At 34.1% G+C, this 20,625-nt stretch overlaps 1 protein-coding gene across 4 annotated transcripts in view; it reads left to right on the forward strand.

The window, feature by feature from the left end:
- Positions 1-20,625, forward strand: part of LOC140434067 (equilibrative nucleoside transporter 3-like) — an 85,031-nt gene that overhangs the window by 58,601 nt on the left and 5,805 nt on the right. For all 4 annotated transcript variants that reach the window (XM_072522074.1, XM_072522073.1, XM_072522075.1 and 1 more), the window contains 6 exons: positions 4,856-5,102; positions 5,676-5,726; positions 9,674-9,811; positions 18,077-18,367; positions 20,143-20,228; positions 20,316-20,515. In XM_072522074.1, coding sequence (XP_072378175.1) covers positions 4,856-5,102; positions 5,676-5,726; positions 9,674-9,811; positions 18,077-18,367; positions 20,143-20,228; positions 20,316-20,515 — 1,013 coding nt within the window. The remainder of the gene's footprint in view (positions 1-4,855; positions 5,103-5,675; positions 5,727-9,673; positions 9,812-18,076; positions 18,368-20,142; positions 20,229-20,315; positions 20,516-20,625) is intronic.

Below are 20,625 nucleotides of genomic sequence, written 5' to 3' on the forward strand. Positions count from 1 at the left end.
TTTAGGCCAGTAAAGGAAAAACACTTTTTTCATTATCTTTTTAGTGAGCTTACTTACAGAAGCGTGACATAAAAAAATATCAAATTTATTATAAATATTTATAAACTAAAAAGTCTGCTTTTTTTCAAACGGTTTTTTTAATAACAATTTAAAAAAAAAATTTTAATTTTTGTTGAAAAGATCTACAACTTTTGTTTGAACCATTTTTCTCTAAAATGTATGTTAATATTATCAGTGTTAATAAAAAAATTATTTTTTCACCTTTTATGATTGTTAAAAAAACATAGCAAGATCAGCTATAGGTCTTCAATGGGTTGCCATCACCTTTCTTTATATACCCTTTAGAGCGTTTAAAAACCCTTATAAGATTTTTTAGCTGTTTTTTTCTTTACTGGTCTAAACTCTAATTTCTTAATATGGAGCTATTTTCTTGTGGCATTTTAATATTTATTATTTTTATTGCGAATTGAATAGCACATTAAAATTGTTAACGGCAGTCATAACAGATAAAATCGAGGAAAAAGCGAACATGGCAGATGAACAACAAGGCTTCCGGAAGAACCGCAGCACAATAGACGCAATTTTTATTATCAGACAAATAATAGAGAAGTATTTTGAATATGAAAAACCAGCATACATGTGCTTTGTAGATTTAAAAAGTGCTTTTGACAGGGTGAAGCGAAATGACATCTTAAATTTATTACAAGCTGAACAAATAGACCATCAGATAATAAGGACAATTAATGAAATTAACAAGAACAACAAGACCAGAGTTATAATGCCAACAGAGGAAACAGAATGCATAGAACTAAAAGGACGAATCCGCCAAGGAGACTCGCTCAGCCCATTGTAATTCAATATGGTGATGAATCAAATAATTCACGAAGTAAGAAAACGACACGAATACCACATGGGAGCGCATAAAATCACGATACTATGCTATGCCGATGATGCAGTACTAATTGCTGATAACGAAGATGACCTACAAAGGCAGCTCCACACCTTCAATATTACAGCAAACAAACTTAATATGAGAATATCCGTAGAAAAAACTAAATGTATAGTGATCAGTAAGGAGCCACGTAGATGCAAACTAGAAATAGACGGCAAAATTGTAGAACAAGTAATGAAATTCAATTACCTAGGAGTAGAGATCACTAGTGACAGGGATATAAGAACAGAGACCATAGGGCAAGCATCAAAAGCGGCAAGAGTAAGTGGTTGCCTCCGAGAAACCATATGGAGAAACAAATATCTGATCACGGAAAGTAAAATGAAAGTATACAAGACAACAGTAAGACCAATCCTAACATATGCAGCGGAGACAAGGACCGATACAAAAAAGACGAAACAACAAATCAACAATATCGAAATGAAAGTATTAAGATCAATAGCGGGCATATCATTAAGAGACAGACAAACCAACAGAAGTATACGCGAACAATGCAAAATTTAAAATATCAACAGGTGGATAAAAACAAGAAAAACAAAAACTGGAACGAACATGTAAACCGAATGGGACCAGATAGATTAGCGAACATCTGTAAAAACAACAAGCCGTATAGCAGAAGACCCGTTGGAAGGCCGCCAAAAAGGTGGAAAGATAATGTACAGTCAACAACCACTGAAACAAAATAAGAGGCAGACAAACAGGAGTAATCCTAGTCGCACGAAGAAGAAGAAGATTGCGAATTGATCAAAATTTTAGTTTAAAACGCATTTATTTTAACGCTTCCATTTCCTTTTTAGAAATCGTTCTCATAATACTTAAAAAATAAACTACAAGAAAGAATTTCTAATAGGTATTATCTATCAGCAAACTTCCGAGAATATACCTTTATAAAGCATATAAACAAAGTTTTGTACAAATATGGACAAAAAATATTTCTAGCTTATTTTTATTATTATTTTTTTACCTTTTAAGGTTTATATGTACAAACAGGATGCTGCAGATAATCTTTGCACAAATATGTCATCCTTTTTTCTACACCTTATCACTTTAAAAAACAGATACCTATCTAATATTATGCAAACAAAACCAACAGACTTTTCAACCAAAATGTAAATATTGCTGACGCCTATTAAAGAATCCGTTTAATTTTTAATTTATCTTAAAGAAATTATTATAAAGGTAATCCAAAAGAATCTTTAAAAAAGTATGTATTAGTTCACAAAAGGATGTCAAAAAAGCGGTGGAAAAAGTACTTTGACACAGTTCAAATAAAAGTTCAAATAGTTATTCACATATGGTAGAGGTAAACATGTTAACTTCTCTGGTACATGTCTGTTAAACAGTGGTTCTCATACTTAGTTTATTATTTCTACTGGTTCCTTCTAAAATGTTGATTTAAGCTTTATTGACCCAAAATTAGCTCCCACATTAACATGGCTTACATCTGGAGATCTCCAAGACAGTAATCATGTCCCAATCTTCATAACTAACTCAGATATTGTTCTGAAGCTATTTTCTTGTTATTAGGCTTATTCCCATTTAAATAGTAATAACTAACTCAGATATATCAAATTCCTAAATATTGACAAATAGTTTTTGGCGCTTAAAAAATTGTAATTGGTCAAATTATATTAGTAAAACTGACCATTTTCTACCTAAACTCACTCCAACTCACATCTAACATTGATATCGACGTCACCCAACTCGCAAACTCCATCTGTCTTGCTGCTGAGGCACACATCGGGAAATCAGTCGTTTTAGCTGAACGAAAAAGTGTTCCATGGAGGAAGTCTTCTTGCGAAGATGCTGTGCAGCAGCAAAACCTGCTCTAAAAATTTACAGCAGAAACAAATGTGGGAACCTTATTGCACTAAAAAGAGCAAGAGCCAAATCTAGACATACTATTAAATTAAGTAAGAAAACATCATGGATAGAATATATCTCCTCCATAAAGGAAAATATTAGCCTAAGCGAAATTTGGAAAAAAATTAAACAAACACAGAGCAAAAAAAGTAACCTTAAAATTCCCAATCTTTTTTTAATCAAAAGGTTATCATTGACAATCAAGAGATAGCTAAGATTCTGGCAGAAAACTTAAAAAAAAGGTTCACAACAAATCTGGACCTAACCGTATGTACTCTTCTCTTCTTTTACCCTTTCCTTATTCATTCACAGTTTCATAAGAGACCAATTATCTAAACTCTCCTATAACCTATTCCGAACTAAAATCTGCACTGAAATCCTGTAAAAGCACAGCTGCTGGCCCTGATAACGTTCCCTACATATTTTTAAAGAAATTGTCACCCCCATTTACATATAACCTTTTCCGGAAATTCCGGAATAAATGGCTAACGTCCAAAATTATTTCGAAAGAACCATCTGGCTATCGACGACACAAATACACTCGCGACAATCTAGTGCTTCTCCAGAGTAACAGAGCCATGTCGGTAAATGAAAAGTATGAAGTAGCGACTGCCGTCATTGACATAAAAGGAACATTCCACACGATTAGTCGACAAATTATAATCGCCAAGTTAAAGCAACATAATATCACCAGAAATATATTTCATTTCATACAAAATTTTTTGTCTCCAAGCACCTTCCAAATTTCTGTAAGTGGCGTCTTCTCTTCTGTTTATACTCAAACCGATGGTACTCCTCAATGTTCAGTATTAAGTCCTACCTGACCATAAGTGATCTTCGTTTTAATTTACCTTCACCTACCAAATTTGTAGCTTACGCAGAAGATTTAATATTATACTGTCACGGTCGTTCAGCATCCAATAGTTTTAAAATTTTGCAAGAGGCAATAAACATAATACTCAACAGGACTCACCCTCTGGGACTAACTTTATTCCCAGAAATATCCAATAATATTAAATGTAGCAGACGGCCCCAATGCACCCTACACCTATATTTATAAATGATTCACCTCTTCCCGTAGTTAATCATTGAAAAATTCTGAGTTTGACATTTGACTCTCGCCTCTCTTGGAAACATTTTTTTAAGTTAAAAAGTTCCTGCCACAAAAGATTAAATATTCTTAAAACACTGTTTTATTATCAATGATGTGCAGACGAAAAGTTGCTCCTTAAAGTATATAAAGCACTTATTCGCTCTAAATTAGATTATGGCAACATTGCTTATATGTCCGCTTCCACAAGAGATCTGGAATCCTTAAACTTTGTCTATAACACAGCCATTCGACTCTGGCGCATTTCATTCTAGTCCATCTGAGAGTCTCTACTGGGAAACCGATGAACCTCCTCTGGATTAGACAGCAATACCTTCTCCAATAATAATCTACCACACCCTCCCCAATAATAAACCCTATATCTTCTATATTATCCATAATAACAAACGGCATCAACTGTACACTCACAAATCCCTTTCCCTTGCTTCCAATTCCTTCTTGTATTATGCACCACCTTCAAACTAACACATATTTAACAAAATTCAATAAATACGAAACCCCTAAAGAACTCATGATAAAAGCATTTATCGAAATTATATACAATAATCACTTTGATCACAGTATTATACACCACTGCTTCTAAAAGTAATTTGGGGGTTGGCTGCTCAGTCACCTAAAAACAATCTAATTTGTACTTTTTTTATTTCTCTTTCCTAAGAAATAGTATGCAGGCTCAAATGCTTCAAATCTTTCGATCTTGTGGTTGCACGTAGGTTCACTGTCCTACCCAGAGAGTGAGTTTAAACCCAGACATTGAACCATTGGAAATACCTAGGACAGAACTGTAGTAGATGAAGTTAAATACAAAATGATGGATGATTATAGGACGACGAGCATTTTTTACTTTTAGTAAAAAGTCTTGTTTTTTAACTGTTTAATTAATAAATTAGTAACCTATACCTTTATTCTCTATTAATAATTTTTTGTAGTATTGGATGTACAAATTTCGGAACACGACGTCAGACAACACGGATCCGAATTACAGGTCTATCCTCCAATCTAACTTTGCATCTGGAACAAATGTGGCGCAATCTGTTCCGACTGTGATATGTATGATCTTAGCCGTTGTGTTCGCGTACAAAATCAAGGTAAAGATCAGGATTCTCACCTCTCTCTACGTGTTGGCTACCTGTTTTGTGGTATCCACGGTTTTCATCAAATCAGACACGGATGGCTGTAAGTATTTACTTGTATTTTATTTTATTCACACTGCTTATATCAGTTAGGTGTATCTGAGAACTAATTATCTTCTAATTACTTTGATATTTTTCCTTTTTGTCTGTTTCTCCTTATATTTTTGATCTGGTCTTTTTTTCTTCTTATGTCACACCTCTTGGTTTTCATAAACTGCGTTGTTATTTTATCTTGATCAATCCTGTTGATATTTCTATTGTAGGTTAATTGTCTTTATTGAATTTCTTATTAATATCGATTCTAGTTTACTTTTTTGTAATATCCTCCCCTTTTATTTGGTGCAACTTAATTTTATTTGTACTAATGCGTTTCTTTACATGTACATACCCATTGATGTCTTTTTCTTAAAATTATTATCATAGTCTTCGCTTCTCATCAAGCAGACTCTCCAGAAAATTTTCTGTTATTTATCAGAAACATTTCTTGCATAAATTTTCGAAATTTTTTGTAATTCCGGTTCAGTTTAATTTCTACACATGCTATTATGCATAAAACCTATTAAATTTATTTTTCCTAATTTTTTTCGAGATGATTAATTAACGTTTTATTTTTTAGGGCAAACAGGATTTTTTGCACTAACCATGGCGATTTTAGCAGTGATGAACGGTAATTAACATTCTTTTTTACGAGTTGACGTAAATTATTAAATCGTTTCCGTATCAAAACAGGTAAAAAGCAAAAACACTAAAAAAATCACTAATTTTTATGTAGATTGTAAAGGTTTTTAGTATAAATAAAATTGTTTAGTGGTTTATATAATACATACAGGGTGAGTTTTTCGTATAACATTGGTCGTTAATCAATTGTGGTAGACAATATCTAAAAAGAATTTAGAAAAAATGTAGAGAATAACATTCTTCTGACTTGGAAAATATGCAGAATTCTACAGGGTGATTAATGACTACGTGGTAAAGCAAAGATACATTTTTTTTTAAATAGGATACTCGAAATATTTTCTCATATTTAGATTCCTCATAATCCCCGTTCTTACAATTTGGAGTTTGACACAGCTATACAGTTGTCCTAATTAAGCCTGGAGAATATCATTGCCTATATTTTTTCTTAATAATTTTTTTTTGGATGTTTTGTAGCATAATGGAATTATTGACAACTCACCCTGTATATACAGCGGCGGCACAAGATCATAATTTTATATGGGCAACATATATTTTGCGAGGTCCTCTGATCGTGCGTAAAGACAAGTTTTTTTAAAACAAAAATCGTGTGTCATTTCATTATTAAACTTTTATTCATGCAAAATCTAGTCAAACTTACAACTAACCTAAAACTATTAAGGATATTAAGACGTACCAACGTTAAAAAAGAGTTACAAGAGGTACAAAGAGTTACGAATGTTGAGGTACTTCGTTGCAGTGTAAACAAAAAGAATTACTCAGCATATTCAAAGAGAGAAAAATGCATTACTTGATAATCTTTCGCGCAGCAGTTTCCAAAACTACAATTGCCATTTTTATCGCCAACCTTCGAAAAGAGACGGCGCCATGAGAAAAACGTTAAAAAACAATTTAATTTAAATTTTCTACTTTTTACACTGATGAATTGTTTAATTACGTCCTCGTAATCCAGCTGTACAACTGGTTTTCTTCCTATCACAAATAATAATTCAATAGTTAAGTACTAGGCTACGCATTTATTATTTTATAGGTAGGTATAGTTACAAAACAGCATTTTGAAACAGAGAACCACAGTTAAAATTTCTTAAATAGAATAGGAGACTGTTGTATGACGAACGGGAAATACCATATTTTGTTTTGGGTATCGACGTGCAGCGGAAATTCTTCGCTAGCGATAAACCCTATTCATTTTATAAATTCCCAATTGTCAATACAAGCACGTGAAAGCCGAACAGGGTCATACTGATGTGTATCATATGATTTTTAAAAATATTTACTTTTGAAACTGTTGGTGTAAGAATTTCTTGAAATTTAATCATTATATCACAATTGAACTAAACTCTAAAAAATAACACGACCAGTAAATAACTTAACAATAACTAATAACATAAATATAACAAAATATATTAACTTAAAAATCAACACGATACAATTTGACTTTAAAATGCTCGCAAGTTTGGATCTGTAACATGAGAATCTGTCTGGCTTAAGGTAATAAATTATATTTTAAAACTATATAGCCTCTTGACGAATGAGGCGGCGAATATCAACACGTGCTCATGTGCTCATATTTACTGATGAGAATTTGCTAAATGAATGTACTTTAGGAACGCAATTTCAGGAGAATACCCTTTTTTAGGCCTGCGGTGACGTGCATTTCAGCGGGGATTTCTCGCAAGCAAAAGCGACGCCAGTACTTTTTTCGGCTCGTTCATGGCTTAGGTTTAAGTAATACATAAATCTACATGGCGCGATGCCCCTCGGACCGCGAGGCCGTGGGCTTTGGCCCCCGTCGCTCACGCCCTACGCCGCTCCGCCTCTGTGTGTATACTACCAGTTGCTTCTATTTTATACAGAACGGACCAATGAAAACAGTCTACTTTGCTACCTTATATTTGGCAATATTTTAACGATACAGACATCTGTCATTTGTCAACTCTCTCTCTCTCTTCCTAAATAACCCAGCATTACATGCTCCAAAATACTTAGTGTGCGTTCATAACGAGGCGCCGACCCTCGATCGGACCATAGGATGGTATTATACTATCATCGCCACGTAAAATAAATGCATGATTTTAAATGCGAGCGTTCACTGTCAGTGCTATGCTCTAGGCAAGGATACCATGCCATGGTCTCCGTAATGAACGCACCGTTGTAACACGCGCACGGCCAAATCGACTGTATACATAGTTTTGGTTTTAATTATTAAAAAAAAACAAGTAGAACTTAAATATAAACCAAAAATCTTTTATTTTAAACTTACGTTACAATTTTTCATTTATTGTTGGCTTTTATAACATTCAGTGCAAAGCTAGAAAGTATGTTCTGGGCATATACGAGGTCTGGCTATTAAATAAAGAGACTGCGCGTGCAGAAGGCGTCCTAGAGAGGAAGAGTGGGAAATAAATGCAGCATTGGATAGCTGGAAGTGTCTACTCTTTCAGTACGAAAACACTTTTTTGTCGCTGTAGTATTATTTTTTCTGTAGAGGTTAGAAAAGAACGTGTCGATAACAATGTGTGACGAAAAATATGAGCAACGGATTAATGTGAAATTTCTCGTTAAATTAAAAAAAACTCCGACTGAATGCTATAATTTGTTGAAAGAGGCCTATGGTGAGAATTCTCTATCTTGCGCAAACCAGTGACCAAAATAAATGAAATTGTGCGCGGAGATCGTCGTATGATCATTCGGATGATTGCTGAGACTGTAAACGCCGATAAAGAAACTGCCAGAAAAAAATTACATGATGAATTGAACATGAAGTCTGCGATTGGTCCCAAAAAATTTGACGCCTGACCAAAAGCTCGTCTGTCAACAGATCTGCTCAGATTTTCTTGAGAGGTTTCATGAAGAGCCTGAATTAGTGAAAAACATCATCAATTGCGATGAAACATGGATATTCAAATATGATGTTGAAACTAAGCCACACTCCATGCACTGGAAAACTCCTGCATCGCCAAGAATAAAAAACGCAAGGATGTTGAAATCAAAATTTAAAGCCATGCTAATCGTTTTTTTTTTCGACATTAACAGCATCGTGATGACTGAATGGGTTTCAGAGGGTCAAACTGTAAACCAAACTTACCATTTGAAGGTTTTGGCAACGCTGCGAGAGCGAGTTCGTAAGAAACGGCCGGAGTTGTGGAAAAACAAGCCGTGGATCTTGAACCAGGACAACGCACCTGCCCATAACACTGTGACTTTTTCCTGTTTCCGAAGATCAAGTCTGCCTTAAAAGGAATCCGGTTCGAGTCGATGGAAGAGGTGAAGCGGAAAACGGCGGAGCTCCTAAAAGCTCTAACAAAAGAAGACTTCCAGCATTGCTTTGACCAATGGAAAAAAACGAATGGAACAGGTGTGGCGAGGGAATGGGAATATATTGAAGGAGAGCATTCGATTGTAGAATAATTTGTAAAATAAAACTGTTTTTCATAAGCAGTTAGCTGTAAGAACAATAGCAGTACCTAATTGACGATTATTCACCATTTGACACAAGTTTCGAGAAAGGTAGAGGCATCACTCACAAAATTGACAGATTTCAGTGTATATGTGCAACCATTTCCGATCAATGTTGATGCCGAAACAGGCAATAAATGTCTAAAACCGGGACTCGAGAAGAATAAGGAGAAAATACATTTCATTTCATTCATTATATATTCATTGTAGTCTAATGCTGTTTGAGGATGTTCTTTACGAAAATTAACTGAGTGTTCTTAAATACTTTTTGTTTTCTTCTCTACTGAATATACGTTTTTTTAATTTACTTTTTTTATTATAAATTTTTAAAACATTGTAATTTCAAGCTTACATCATCGTCCTGAATATAGTGTAAATTAATTTTACTATATAGTCAATGTTTTTGCTTTAACAAAACTAGAAAAAATAGTTTTTAATTATTTTAATTATTTTTTTTAGGAATCCTCGCTTTGTTTCAAGTCAGTTCGTTAGCACTTCTGGCAAAATTTCCTCCAATCTACATGAAAACTTTCCTAACAGGCCAAGGAATCGGAGGCATATTTTGTTCAGCACTTCAAGTTCTCGCATTAGTAATAGGTATGTAGATAGTACGAGTAATCGTAACAAAAATTAGTTAAATGGTAAAAAACAATTTCTACCTCATAATATTTTTGGACACCAAAAAAGAAACAGATGGTATGTCTAAAGACATTCATACATCATTAATAATTATCGCTAATGAAGAAAACCTTTTATGAAACACAGTATCTAAGTATTTTATTCGAAAAACGAGGGATATAGGTAATGGTATCTTTGCTTTCTTTATTGTGAAAATGCCTTCGATAAAATGCAACAATGGACAATAAAGATATAAGATTATAGCAACATGTATATTGTTTCATATTGATACGATAATAGAAAGATTTTTTTAACAATTATTTCTTACATTCTGTCATTTCTGCAAGAACAATTATTGTTTATAAATAATATCCAACTTTCTTTTTTTTACCTATATAACTGGACTATAATAGCGCAGATAAAATGAGATGGTCTTCGAATCTTCGAGATCATAATATTTAGAGGCCACATTAATAAAGAAATAATTGTTTTAAGTCAAATAATTGGTCAACTATGATTTGCCAATATTATTTGCAGATGTTCCTCTCAATAAATTTAAAAAGGACAAATTAAAAATGTGTGTAAACATAAAACAAATAGTGGATTTTCTGTTTGAAATTGTTTGCTAAAATTTAGTACATGAATAAGTCATAAAACATTGTCCATCACTATCATAGTAAATGAATTTAATCAAAAAGTGTTTTTAAGTAACTTTTGAAGTAAAAGGATTTTGGTAACTGTAAATTCTCAAGGTTCACTTAACACATCAAGTTCATGGATTCTAAATCGTTGACTTGGCAACTCAGATACAGGTTCGGCTTTTAACACATAGCGTGCCATGGTGGGTCAAAGTTTTCCACGACTTATATGGGGAGTGTTGAAGGATGATTTTAGCAATATTTTACTATGGTTGGTTTTTATGACGGTGGACTAAGTTGTCCACTATGGTCACAGTAAAAATACGTTAACCTTTTTTTGAACAACTTGAACAAATATTAAATAAATATAAGGTTGAATGCTCGAATAAATGAACTTTGATCAGATAAAAGGCATATATCGAGCACAGTTTAATTTAATCTTGCCCAAGTACTTTCGATCCCTAGATCATCTATAGGGGCATTTCGTCAATTGTGGCCTATCCGGCAAGAACAAGATGTCATAAACATATCAGCATTTCCGTTAGATCAGGAGCCATTCTGTCTCCGGCTTCTTCAAGTAATGTAGCCTTTCTTAAATAATTTTAAAGTGTTTGTTTGTCCATTTGTAGTGTAGTGTAATGTACATTTATATGTTTATGACATCTTGTTCTTGCCGGATAGGCCACAATTGACGAAATGCCCCTGAAGATGATCTAGGGATCGAAAGTAATTGGGCAAGATTAAATTAAACTGTGCTCGATATATGCCTTTTATCTGATCAAAGTTTAAATATTAAATAGAAAAAATATTAACCTTCTATTGTTTTAACTGTAAAGAATGCACTTAAAAAAGCAATTAAGACACAAGTGCTTGTTACATATATCGCAGCGGTATTTTGTTTTATTCATTTTATTTTTTGCAAGCTTCCTTCTCATTTCCGTAACATAATTGTGGTAGCAATTAGAACAAATCCGTCTGTTATACGATTCATATCATTTCTGATCTTGACTATTAGAAACAAACCGATTTCTTTTTATAAAATCCACAAGAAAAATAATTCCTGCAGCTGGCTGTATACCACGTATAACAAAAAGAGGTTAGTCTTTATATGTGGGTATATTTTATTTTATAAAAACCCTTAAAAGGGCAACATTAAAAGCACGAACGTTTTCGGAACAACTGTTCCATCATCAGGTTAAAATACCTAAAATAAGTATAAACCATTTAATTACAGCAAACGTGGTTTAAAATTTTGACTAAGGTTAAAAAAAGCAAAATGGTTATACTTACAGGTTACCATGCCTGAGCCACCAAAATATTTGGGTAAAAACCCTTTAAAATGTAATGTGTTACCAAAGATTGTACATGATGTTAATAATATTATATGATGTTTAATATTTTAATTAAATTTTACTTCAGGTAACATACACCCATGCTTAAGTGAGTTCCAGTGTCCGGAGAATAAACCTCTTCAAACGGACTTCAGCTGGTAACTGATTGATAAGAAGATACCCATGAACCATGGTACAATGAATACATATATAATACATACATGGTTCATAGGACAAGGAAAAAAATAAATAGTATATATTTGTAGCTAATGTAAGACTTCGTATTTAAATGAAATAGTTTAATACTGCTCGTATCGTAAAAAATTTTAATATAAGTGAGTCCAATAGATTGAGAAATGGGATTAAAAATCTTCCGGCTGAAGGAATTAAAGTTATAATATATGTGATTAAATTTAAAAAATTGAAATTGTCAATATTAAATAATTATAGAAAAAAAATTTTTAAATCCCAACACCTGGATTGCTGTTATCATTTTAACATCATCAAAGTTTTTTAATCTTTTGGCTGTAGTAATACTATGTTTAACTAATATTGTTTCATGGTACATTGACATTTTGTTTTTGACACCGTTCATGGGTATCTTCTTATCAATCAGTTACCAGCTGAAGTCCGTTTGAAGAGGTTTACTCTCCGGACACTGGAACTCACTTAAGCATGGGTGTATGTTACCTGAAGTAAAATTTAATTAAAATATTAAACATCATATAATATTATTAACATCATGTACAATCTTTGGTAACACATTACATTTTAAAGGGTTTTTACCCAAATATTTTGGTGGCTCAGGCATGGTAACCTGTAAGTATAACCATTTTGCTGTTTTTTTTTTGACCTTAGCCAGTAAGTATTGACAATTGCTGTACCAACTACTAACTCGATCGCAAGTTTACGATACCATTTGACCCAGCGTCTTAAAGATGTGTTATACGATTTCATCTGATCTAAAATTATATAGTTATTGAAAGAAATAAAAATTACTAAACATTTGGATTACCTGAAATGTCAATATAAATTTTGTGCTTTTTATACTCAATAATGGATTTAGGGTTCTGCATATCTCCTGATTTTTTATACACAGTAACCATTTCCGGTAAATACTTCGTTGTCAACATTACGAAGTCCCGCTTGTCTTCCCACTTTTCAACAAATATACCAGTATTGCTTTCTTCGGAAACAACTTCGCCCTTTTTTGTTTTTGTTCATGACATTTTTGGGATTATTTTTCCTGTTAGTACGTAGGGTACCCAATACGTATGTTTTATGATTTAGCGATTCAACAGCCAAGTCTACAGAGGTGTAGTAGTTATCTATACCAACTGTTCGCCCCTTTCGAAGTAAATCCTTCGTCAAATCTGTTACAAATAGTCACCTTCTGAGCATTTAAATAATTTAAAACCAATTTTATAGCGCTTATTGCTAATGTATTGTTTAAATTTTAATCGCCCTTTAAATGGTACCAAAGTTTCATCAATACATAAAAATAGGCATTTGAAAATTTCATTTGTGCTTTGACAAAAGAGAACTAATCTAATACAATCTGTTATTGCTTTCCATAACAGTTTCGTTGTCAGCAAAGTGCCAGTTCTTTAGAAATAATTGAAAACGATTTCTTGACATTAGCTGACAGAGCTCATTTTTTATATGAACTTTTTGGATCAGTATGAAGAAATTGTAGGAAGAGGAACAAATCCAGTCTACATTATTAGCCCCAAAAACTTTTCCATTTCTTCTGGTGTTATATCTTTCCATGACTGTATCAAGCGTGATCTACCTTTACCTTGAACCTTTTGCTGCGCGGCATATCGATTAGTTTCGTTTCTAAATAGTTCAATTATGTCATCAGTAATCACAAGTTTATAAAAGTCGTATGGAGTCATATTTATCATATATAGAAGTACGGATCTCTGAATTTTCCTCTGAAGTTTTTCAAATTATTTCCGGTAACAGGTCCCCACTCGGTTGATTGTTTTTGAACATTTCTACATTAATTGTAGGATTATCGTCGTCAGATTCGAGAAAGACTGTATTTTGCTCAATAACATCCTCGATAGACTTTTCAATATCACATGTATTGGCATTTAGGTTTGACATCTGTTGTACATTATCAGGAAAAAAGTACTGTTCTGAAAGATCAGCTTCTGCTACATTGGATATCTGTCCTATTTCTCTTAAACGAAACTCTTCTGCTATCGGTTGTTGAGAACCGGTTGATTTCAAAGTCATATCTTGTGTTTTAAAACGTAAATCCAATAACCTTTGACGTTTCTTTGGGGATATTGGCTAATCAAAACTAGCTGAATCTGAATATTCAGACACGTCTGGTGAAAAATCAGACTCTTCAGAAAGTATAACAATAAACTGAAAACTTTGTTTCCAAAACTTCTACAAAATTTATTATTAGATATAATAAATTTTGTGGAAGTTTTGAAAACAAAGTTTTTAGTGTTTTAATTTTATATAAAATGAAGTTCCATCAAGTAACGGTCGAATCCATCACTTATTCTTCAGAAAGTATTTTATTCCACAGTTTTTGTAGTCCTTTCTGTTCTTTCTCTGTATGACATTATTTTCGTTAACCACATAAATACTCAATTGCAATCACAAAAACACGACGTGATGGCTGGCACTAATACATACAATAACGGAAATAAAAAGGAACTGAACGTAGAATGAGAATGAAACGTTTTACCGATCAGGTGATGTCAGCCGCGCATGTCCACCGTAGCCACAGCGACGGACTTACGTCATTATGACCACGGTAGGTTGATGTTGTTCAACAATTTTTTGTATTTTGTTCAAAAACTAAATGGTTTTTAAAAAAACTAGTAATTTTATATCATATTTATAAACATTTTAAATAAATTCCTGCAAAAAAAAATATTTGGCCAGTATGGAACGTCAAACAACATTCTTGTGGTGGCACTCTATGTGTTAAAATATAGTGGTTTTTAAAAAGCTGATTTTTTCACTGGTGCAAAAACAGAAGTGCTGGGTTTCTATAGATTTTGAATTATAAGTTTTTATAGTATATTTCACGAATTTACAATTGTTTTTAATTATCGCTAGACCAATAAGAAAAAGAATGAAAGACAGATATTCTTTTAATTTTTTACTTCTCAATAATTGTCCGTATTTTGTTAGTCAGTTTTGTTAGTTAGTTAGTTAGTTTACCTAGTTAGTTAGTTTTTAATTTAAATCTGCTCAAAGTAAATAATATATGATGATTAGAAACGAATTAATTAAGAGTTAAATCGATGTGAAGAACCGCTATTTCGTAACGCCTTCTCGTGACGCTACTACCGTGACGCTCGCCTCTGCACTGTAGACAAAAAAGTAATACAACGCCGGTATAGAAGCTTCATATACCTTCTTGAGGTCTACGAAACATAAATATGCCGGTTTGTTGAATTATAATGATTTCTCTTGCACTTGCTACATTATAAATATAGCGTCGTTGCATGATCTTCCCGACCTAAAACCTTGTTGTTCTTCTGCTAGTGTTCTAAAAAAAATAATTTCATTCAGTTTATTTGTTATCACTTTGGTTGTTAATTTTAGTGTTGTGTTTAATAAATTAATTCCTCTGTAAATTTCCGGGTCCAATTTGTCTCCCTTTTTGAAGAGAGGTATTAGGATGCTTAATCTCAATTCTTAAGGAATTCTGTTTTTTTCTATTATTTTTTAGATTAGTTTTAATAGTGGTTTGGTCAGACCTGGTCCTCCGTACTTTAGGAGTTCGTTCGGTATTCTGTCCTCTCGTGGTAATTTTCTAATTTTTAATTTCCTTACAGCTTCGTTTACCTCTTTCCCTCAATATTTAGTTCTTCGTTTGTCGTCACCTCTAATGTTGTCGTCCATTATCCTCACCGTTAGCAAATAGGGATCGAAAGTAGTCTACCCATGTTTCCTTCTGAATGTGTTTCGTCTAATATAAGGCTCCTTAAATGTTACGTATATTCAGTGCTTCTGTACGGAGTAGAAACGTGGACATTGAAGGTTAAAACTCTATCAAAACTTCAGGCTTTTGAGCTATGGTTATACAGAAGGATCCTGAAGATACCATGGACAGACAAAGTCACCAATGACGAAGTACTAAGGAGGATGAACACTACCCCGGATTTGGTCAACATCGTGAAGGGCCGTGAGCTGCAGTACTTGGGACATATAATGAGAAATCAAGGCAGATATGAGCTACTCCAATGCATTTTGCAAGGTAAAATTGAAGGAAAAAGGGCCCCAAGACGAAGGAGAATATCCTGGCTTGCTAACCTAAGAGCATAGTATAGAAAGACCTCAACACAGCTACTCCATATAGCAACCAACAAAGCCATCATAATCAGAATGATCGCCAATGTTCGCAACGGACAGGCACCCTAATAAGAAGTGTTTCGTTTTTATTAGTTCGTTCATCTCTTTTCTTTATCCTCTGATCATTCTCCATATTTCTTTTTGTGTTCCATAGAAGTCGTGTTCCATCTGTTTTGAGAAGCTCTGCCAGTATTCCCTTTCTATTTGTCTAACTAAAGTATTCGTTTCATCTCTGATTCGTTTATAGTGGTTATATGCCTGTTGTGTTTGTTATTATCTGTATTGTAAAAAGGCACCTCCTCTTTAAAAAATGGTGTTTTCTTTTTTGATATGTTAGTGTTCGTTACTTTCCTCTCTCCAAGTGATTCTGTTGCTGCGTTAATTATGTTATTTTTGAGTTTTCCCAGCTTTTCCCGATGTTATCGTTTTCTAATATTTCATTCCCAGCGATCTTCTTGGAAATTTTGTACACATAAATTATATCAAAAGGATGTACTACAGATAACTTCTTATTAATACAATAAAGAGTTACATGTGTCTTATTTATTTTTGTACGAAGGCCATACATTTAGAATTAGTTATAGAACTGTCTAAGGAATCAATTTTGTTGGCCTTTAAAAGATTTATTGCGCGAAGAGGCAAGCCTCAAAAGATGGTTTCCGACAATGGAACCAATTTTATAGCAGCTATTTCGGAGTTAAAATCATTAAGAGAATTTTTAGAGCAGCACACTCCCGCGGTAAGAGAACCCTTGCTAAAGAATAATATTTCGTGGTCCTTCATACCTCCATATTCTCCGCATTTTGGCTGACTGTGAGAAAGCGGAGTAAGAACAGTGAAGCATCATTTGCATAGAGTTTTGGGAAACGCGCACTTAACGTTCGAGGAATTTTATTCGTTTCTTGTGCAGATTGAAGCTATAATAAATTCCCGACCGATTCATCCTTTATCCTGTGATCCAAATAATCTCTCCCCATTAACTCCTGTACATTTTCTCATCGGTAGACCACTTATTACCAATCCAGATCCATTTGCGTCATGTTCCAATTAATCGGCTCTCAAAATTCCAGCATATTCAGCAGCTTTCTCAGCATATATGGGAACGATGGAACAAAGAATACATCTCCGAACTACAAAAACGTACGAAATGGACTCCTAATAACGGTGAAGTTGCGGAAAACACGTTAGTGCTCATAAAAGAGGACAATTTACCTCCATTAAGGTGGAAGTTAGGTCGCGTGATCGAACTTTTACGCGGCAGTGATGGTGTAGCCAGAGTTTTTAGGATAAAGACAGACAATGGTATCATAACTCGTTCTTTTTCCAAGATGTGTCCGTTGCCCGTTTCGGACTAAGTGTAAATTAAACATTTGAACATTTAGCATTAGCAGACGATTTTGTTGGTAGTGTTTGCCAAGGCGGGGGCCATGTTCACGCCTCTATTTAATTCAAGTTTATTTTATGAATTTTTACAATCCGGCAACATAGTAGCGTAGGAAGATATATTATGCCATATGTGAAGATAAGGCGAGCCCCTAAAGGCACCCCAAAAGACGACAGCACTCAAATACGAGATTTCGAAGCCGGCGGACCACAGTCAGCGGAACAATACTTATTAGCGTTTATATTCATGTATTGTTAATTCAAATAAAGTCAGTTTTTCACACGGAGTTTGATTATTTACCAGCGGCACACGCGAAGTGCATATCAAGTCAATCCATAGAATTTAATACTGTAAAAAAAGATTATAAAAGGATTTTTAACTTGTTTCATATTTTCATTACTGGGATAATTTACTTTCGTACCTCTTACGTTATACAGTAGAGTGGACCATTGGCTGTCAAGTGTCTAGCGATAATCCAAAACAGTGGCAAATTCGTGAAATACAGTATCACGATATACAGTATATACAGTATCTTTGATTAAAAATCCCATCCCATTTCTAGGTACATCATCAGAAGCAGCAGCCCTTATCTACTTCTTGTGTGGAACAATCCTCACCACAGCAACATTGATGCTTTACCATTTCATCCAACAACAAGGATTCTATAGATCAGTAACAGAAACTGGCGTAGATGATACCAAAAAAGATTTGATTACGTTAAGTGAGGTTAAGGAGATCTCTAGCAAAATTTGGACCAGTTTGGTTATAGTCACTGCAGGCGCCTTGGCTTATGTTCCTACACATCCTTCCGTTGCAGCGTTGGTGGTGTCTGAGTACAAAACCGACTTTACCAGTAAGTAACCAAGTAAATCACAGTGCTTTATCGTATATCTTCTTTAAAGAAATACTAAAATACATCATTAGATAAGAAAGAGTGCTTGAGAATAGAGTGATTATTTTCCGGCCATATACTCTTTGCTTAAAGATCATAAAAATAAAAAGTCAAATAGGGGTATAGAGAGAAGGAGGCGAGTCGTTAATTATTTCTATAGGCAATGATTAGGATCTACTCACGCGTAATTGTTTGTAAGTAGTCACTTTTTCTTGGTTGTTAATAGATTATAGAAAATTCGCCAAGTCACATCTATCAAAATTTTCAGGAGACGTGAAAAAATATTACAGAGGTCTCCTGGGATATTTTGAGGTTTCTGTTTGATTTACTTAATGTTTTATTAGATAGATTAGATAATAGGTAACTGCGTAATAGGGCCTGCGTAGCGCAAGCGGTAGGATGCTTGCCTCGCACGCCGGTGGTTCGGAGTTCGAATCCTACCGCCGGCAAGAACAACTAGACATTTTTAAAAATGTCTATAGGCCCCAGGTCGACTCAGCATGAATAAAAATGAGTACCTTGGGTAAAACCAGGGGTAATAATAGACGGTTGAAGCGTAGCACTGGCCATGTTACCTTCCTTGTATACCGTAGGCCCTAGATATAGCAGACTACCCTGCTATACTCCCAAAGCCGCGAAGCGGTACAAAACGGGAGACTATTATTATTATTATAGATAATAGGTAACACTATTTTAACTATTGGCCATTTTGACAGCTGTCAAGTAATTTATGTTAAGTTTGGTTTGGTATTTCAGCATGAATAGACTTGACGCCTGAACAATGCTTCCTAATTGTACAAATTTCTTTTGAAAATTGTGGTTCTGTTCGAAATACGTATCGCGCACTTCGTCCATTTTATGGTCAACATAATAGTCCATCAGAGCAAGTAATTCGATTAACATGGAACGTTTTTGCACCACGTTTACTTTAAATGATAATATGCATCGACAGACACATCGTACAGTGCGTACAGAAGAAGTTGTTGCTGCTATAGAGCGTAACATACAGGAAGACTCGAATCAGTTTATCTGTAATCGTGCACAGCGGTTGGTGTCCATTGACTTTATGAAAGATTTTGCCGAAAGATCTTGATTTGCGTGCTTACAAAATGCAACTCATGCAAGAATTGAAGGTAGATCATCACCTAGCAAGGCGCATATTCGTAGATTCGATGAGTGGGTCCAAAACGAAATTGCTATTGATTCAGATTTTCATAAGCAAATTTTGTTTAGTGATGAAGCTAAATTTTAGTTAAATAGCTACGTCAACAAACAAAACTGCCCTATTTGGAGTTAAGATAATCCTCAAACGTATGTTGAGAAACCATTACATACTATTTGGTGGTAGCATTGGACCGCATTTCTTCGAAAACGGTGCTGACCAAAACGTTATAGTCAATGGTGACCGCTATAGAGCCATTATTACTGCCTTTTTCATCCCAAATTGAACAACCATGATGTGCAAGAGCTGTTGTTTCAACAAGACGGCGCAACATGTCACACAGCTCGTGCTATAATTAATTTATTAAAGGAAACGTTTCGTAAGCGCATAGTTTCACATTTAGGACCGTGATGATGAGGCGAAATACCAAAATAGCAAACTTCAGGTCCAATTTGCGCTGTACAAATGGAAGAGAGAAATAAATGAGGACGGATGGGAGATTCTTGTATTAATAATATGAATATATAATGGTTTATAAATAGATATAAATGATTTACCTATTTTTTTGTTCCAGAAAAATATTTTGCTGCCGTAGTTACCTTTTTATTTAGTGATATATGTTGTCTGATCGGAAGAGGACTTGCTACCGCTACAAACAAGGTAAAATATATAGTACCTACTAAACTCAACCAGTTAATGTCATAAATAAATCTAAATGTTTATATTTAATCTTTTTTTTTCTTTCAGAGACCTCGTCCCTCAGTACTAGCTCTTCTCTCTGTAGTCAGGATGGTGATTTTTGTTCCTCTTTTTATATTTTGCAACGCGCTTCCTAGGAAACATTTGCACGTGCTCTTCCCCCATGACTGGCAGTACGTGTTAATATTGGGTAGTTTTATGATATCCAGTGGATACTTTTTTAATATAGCGTTTTTAAACGTCATCAAGTAAGTATTAAAATATTAAAGTATAAACATGTTAAACGGAATCGGAGATTATATCCTTAACGTACAGTACTGTGCGAATTCATGAATTCATAGGCTGTTTTAATGAAAAA

This window comes from Diabrotica undecimpunctata, chromosome 2, assembly GCF_040954645.1.
Source record: "Diabrotica undecimpunctata isolate CICGRU chromosome 2, icDiaUnde3, whole genome shotgun sequence".
Taxonomy (NCBI): domain Eukaryota; kingdom Metazoa; phylum Arthropoda; class Insecta; order Coleoptera; family Chrysomelidae; genus Diabrotica; species Diabrotica undecimpunctata.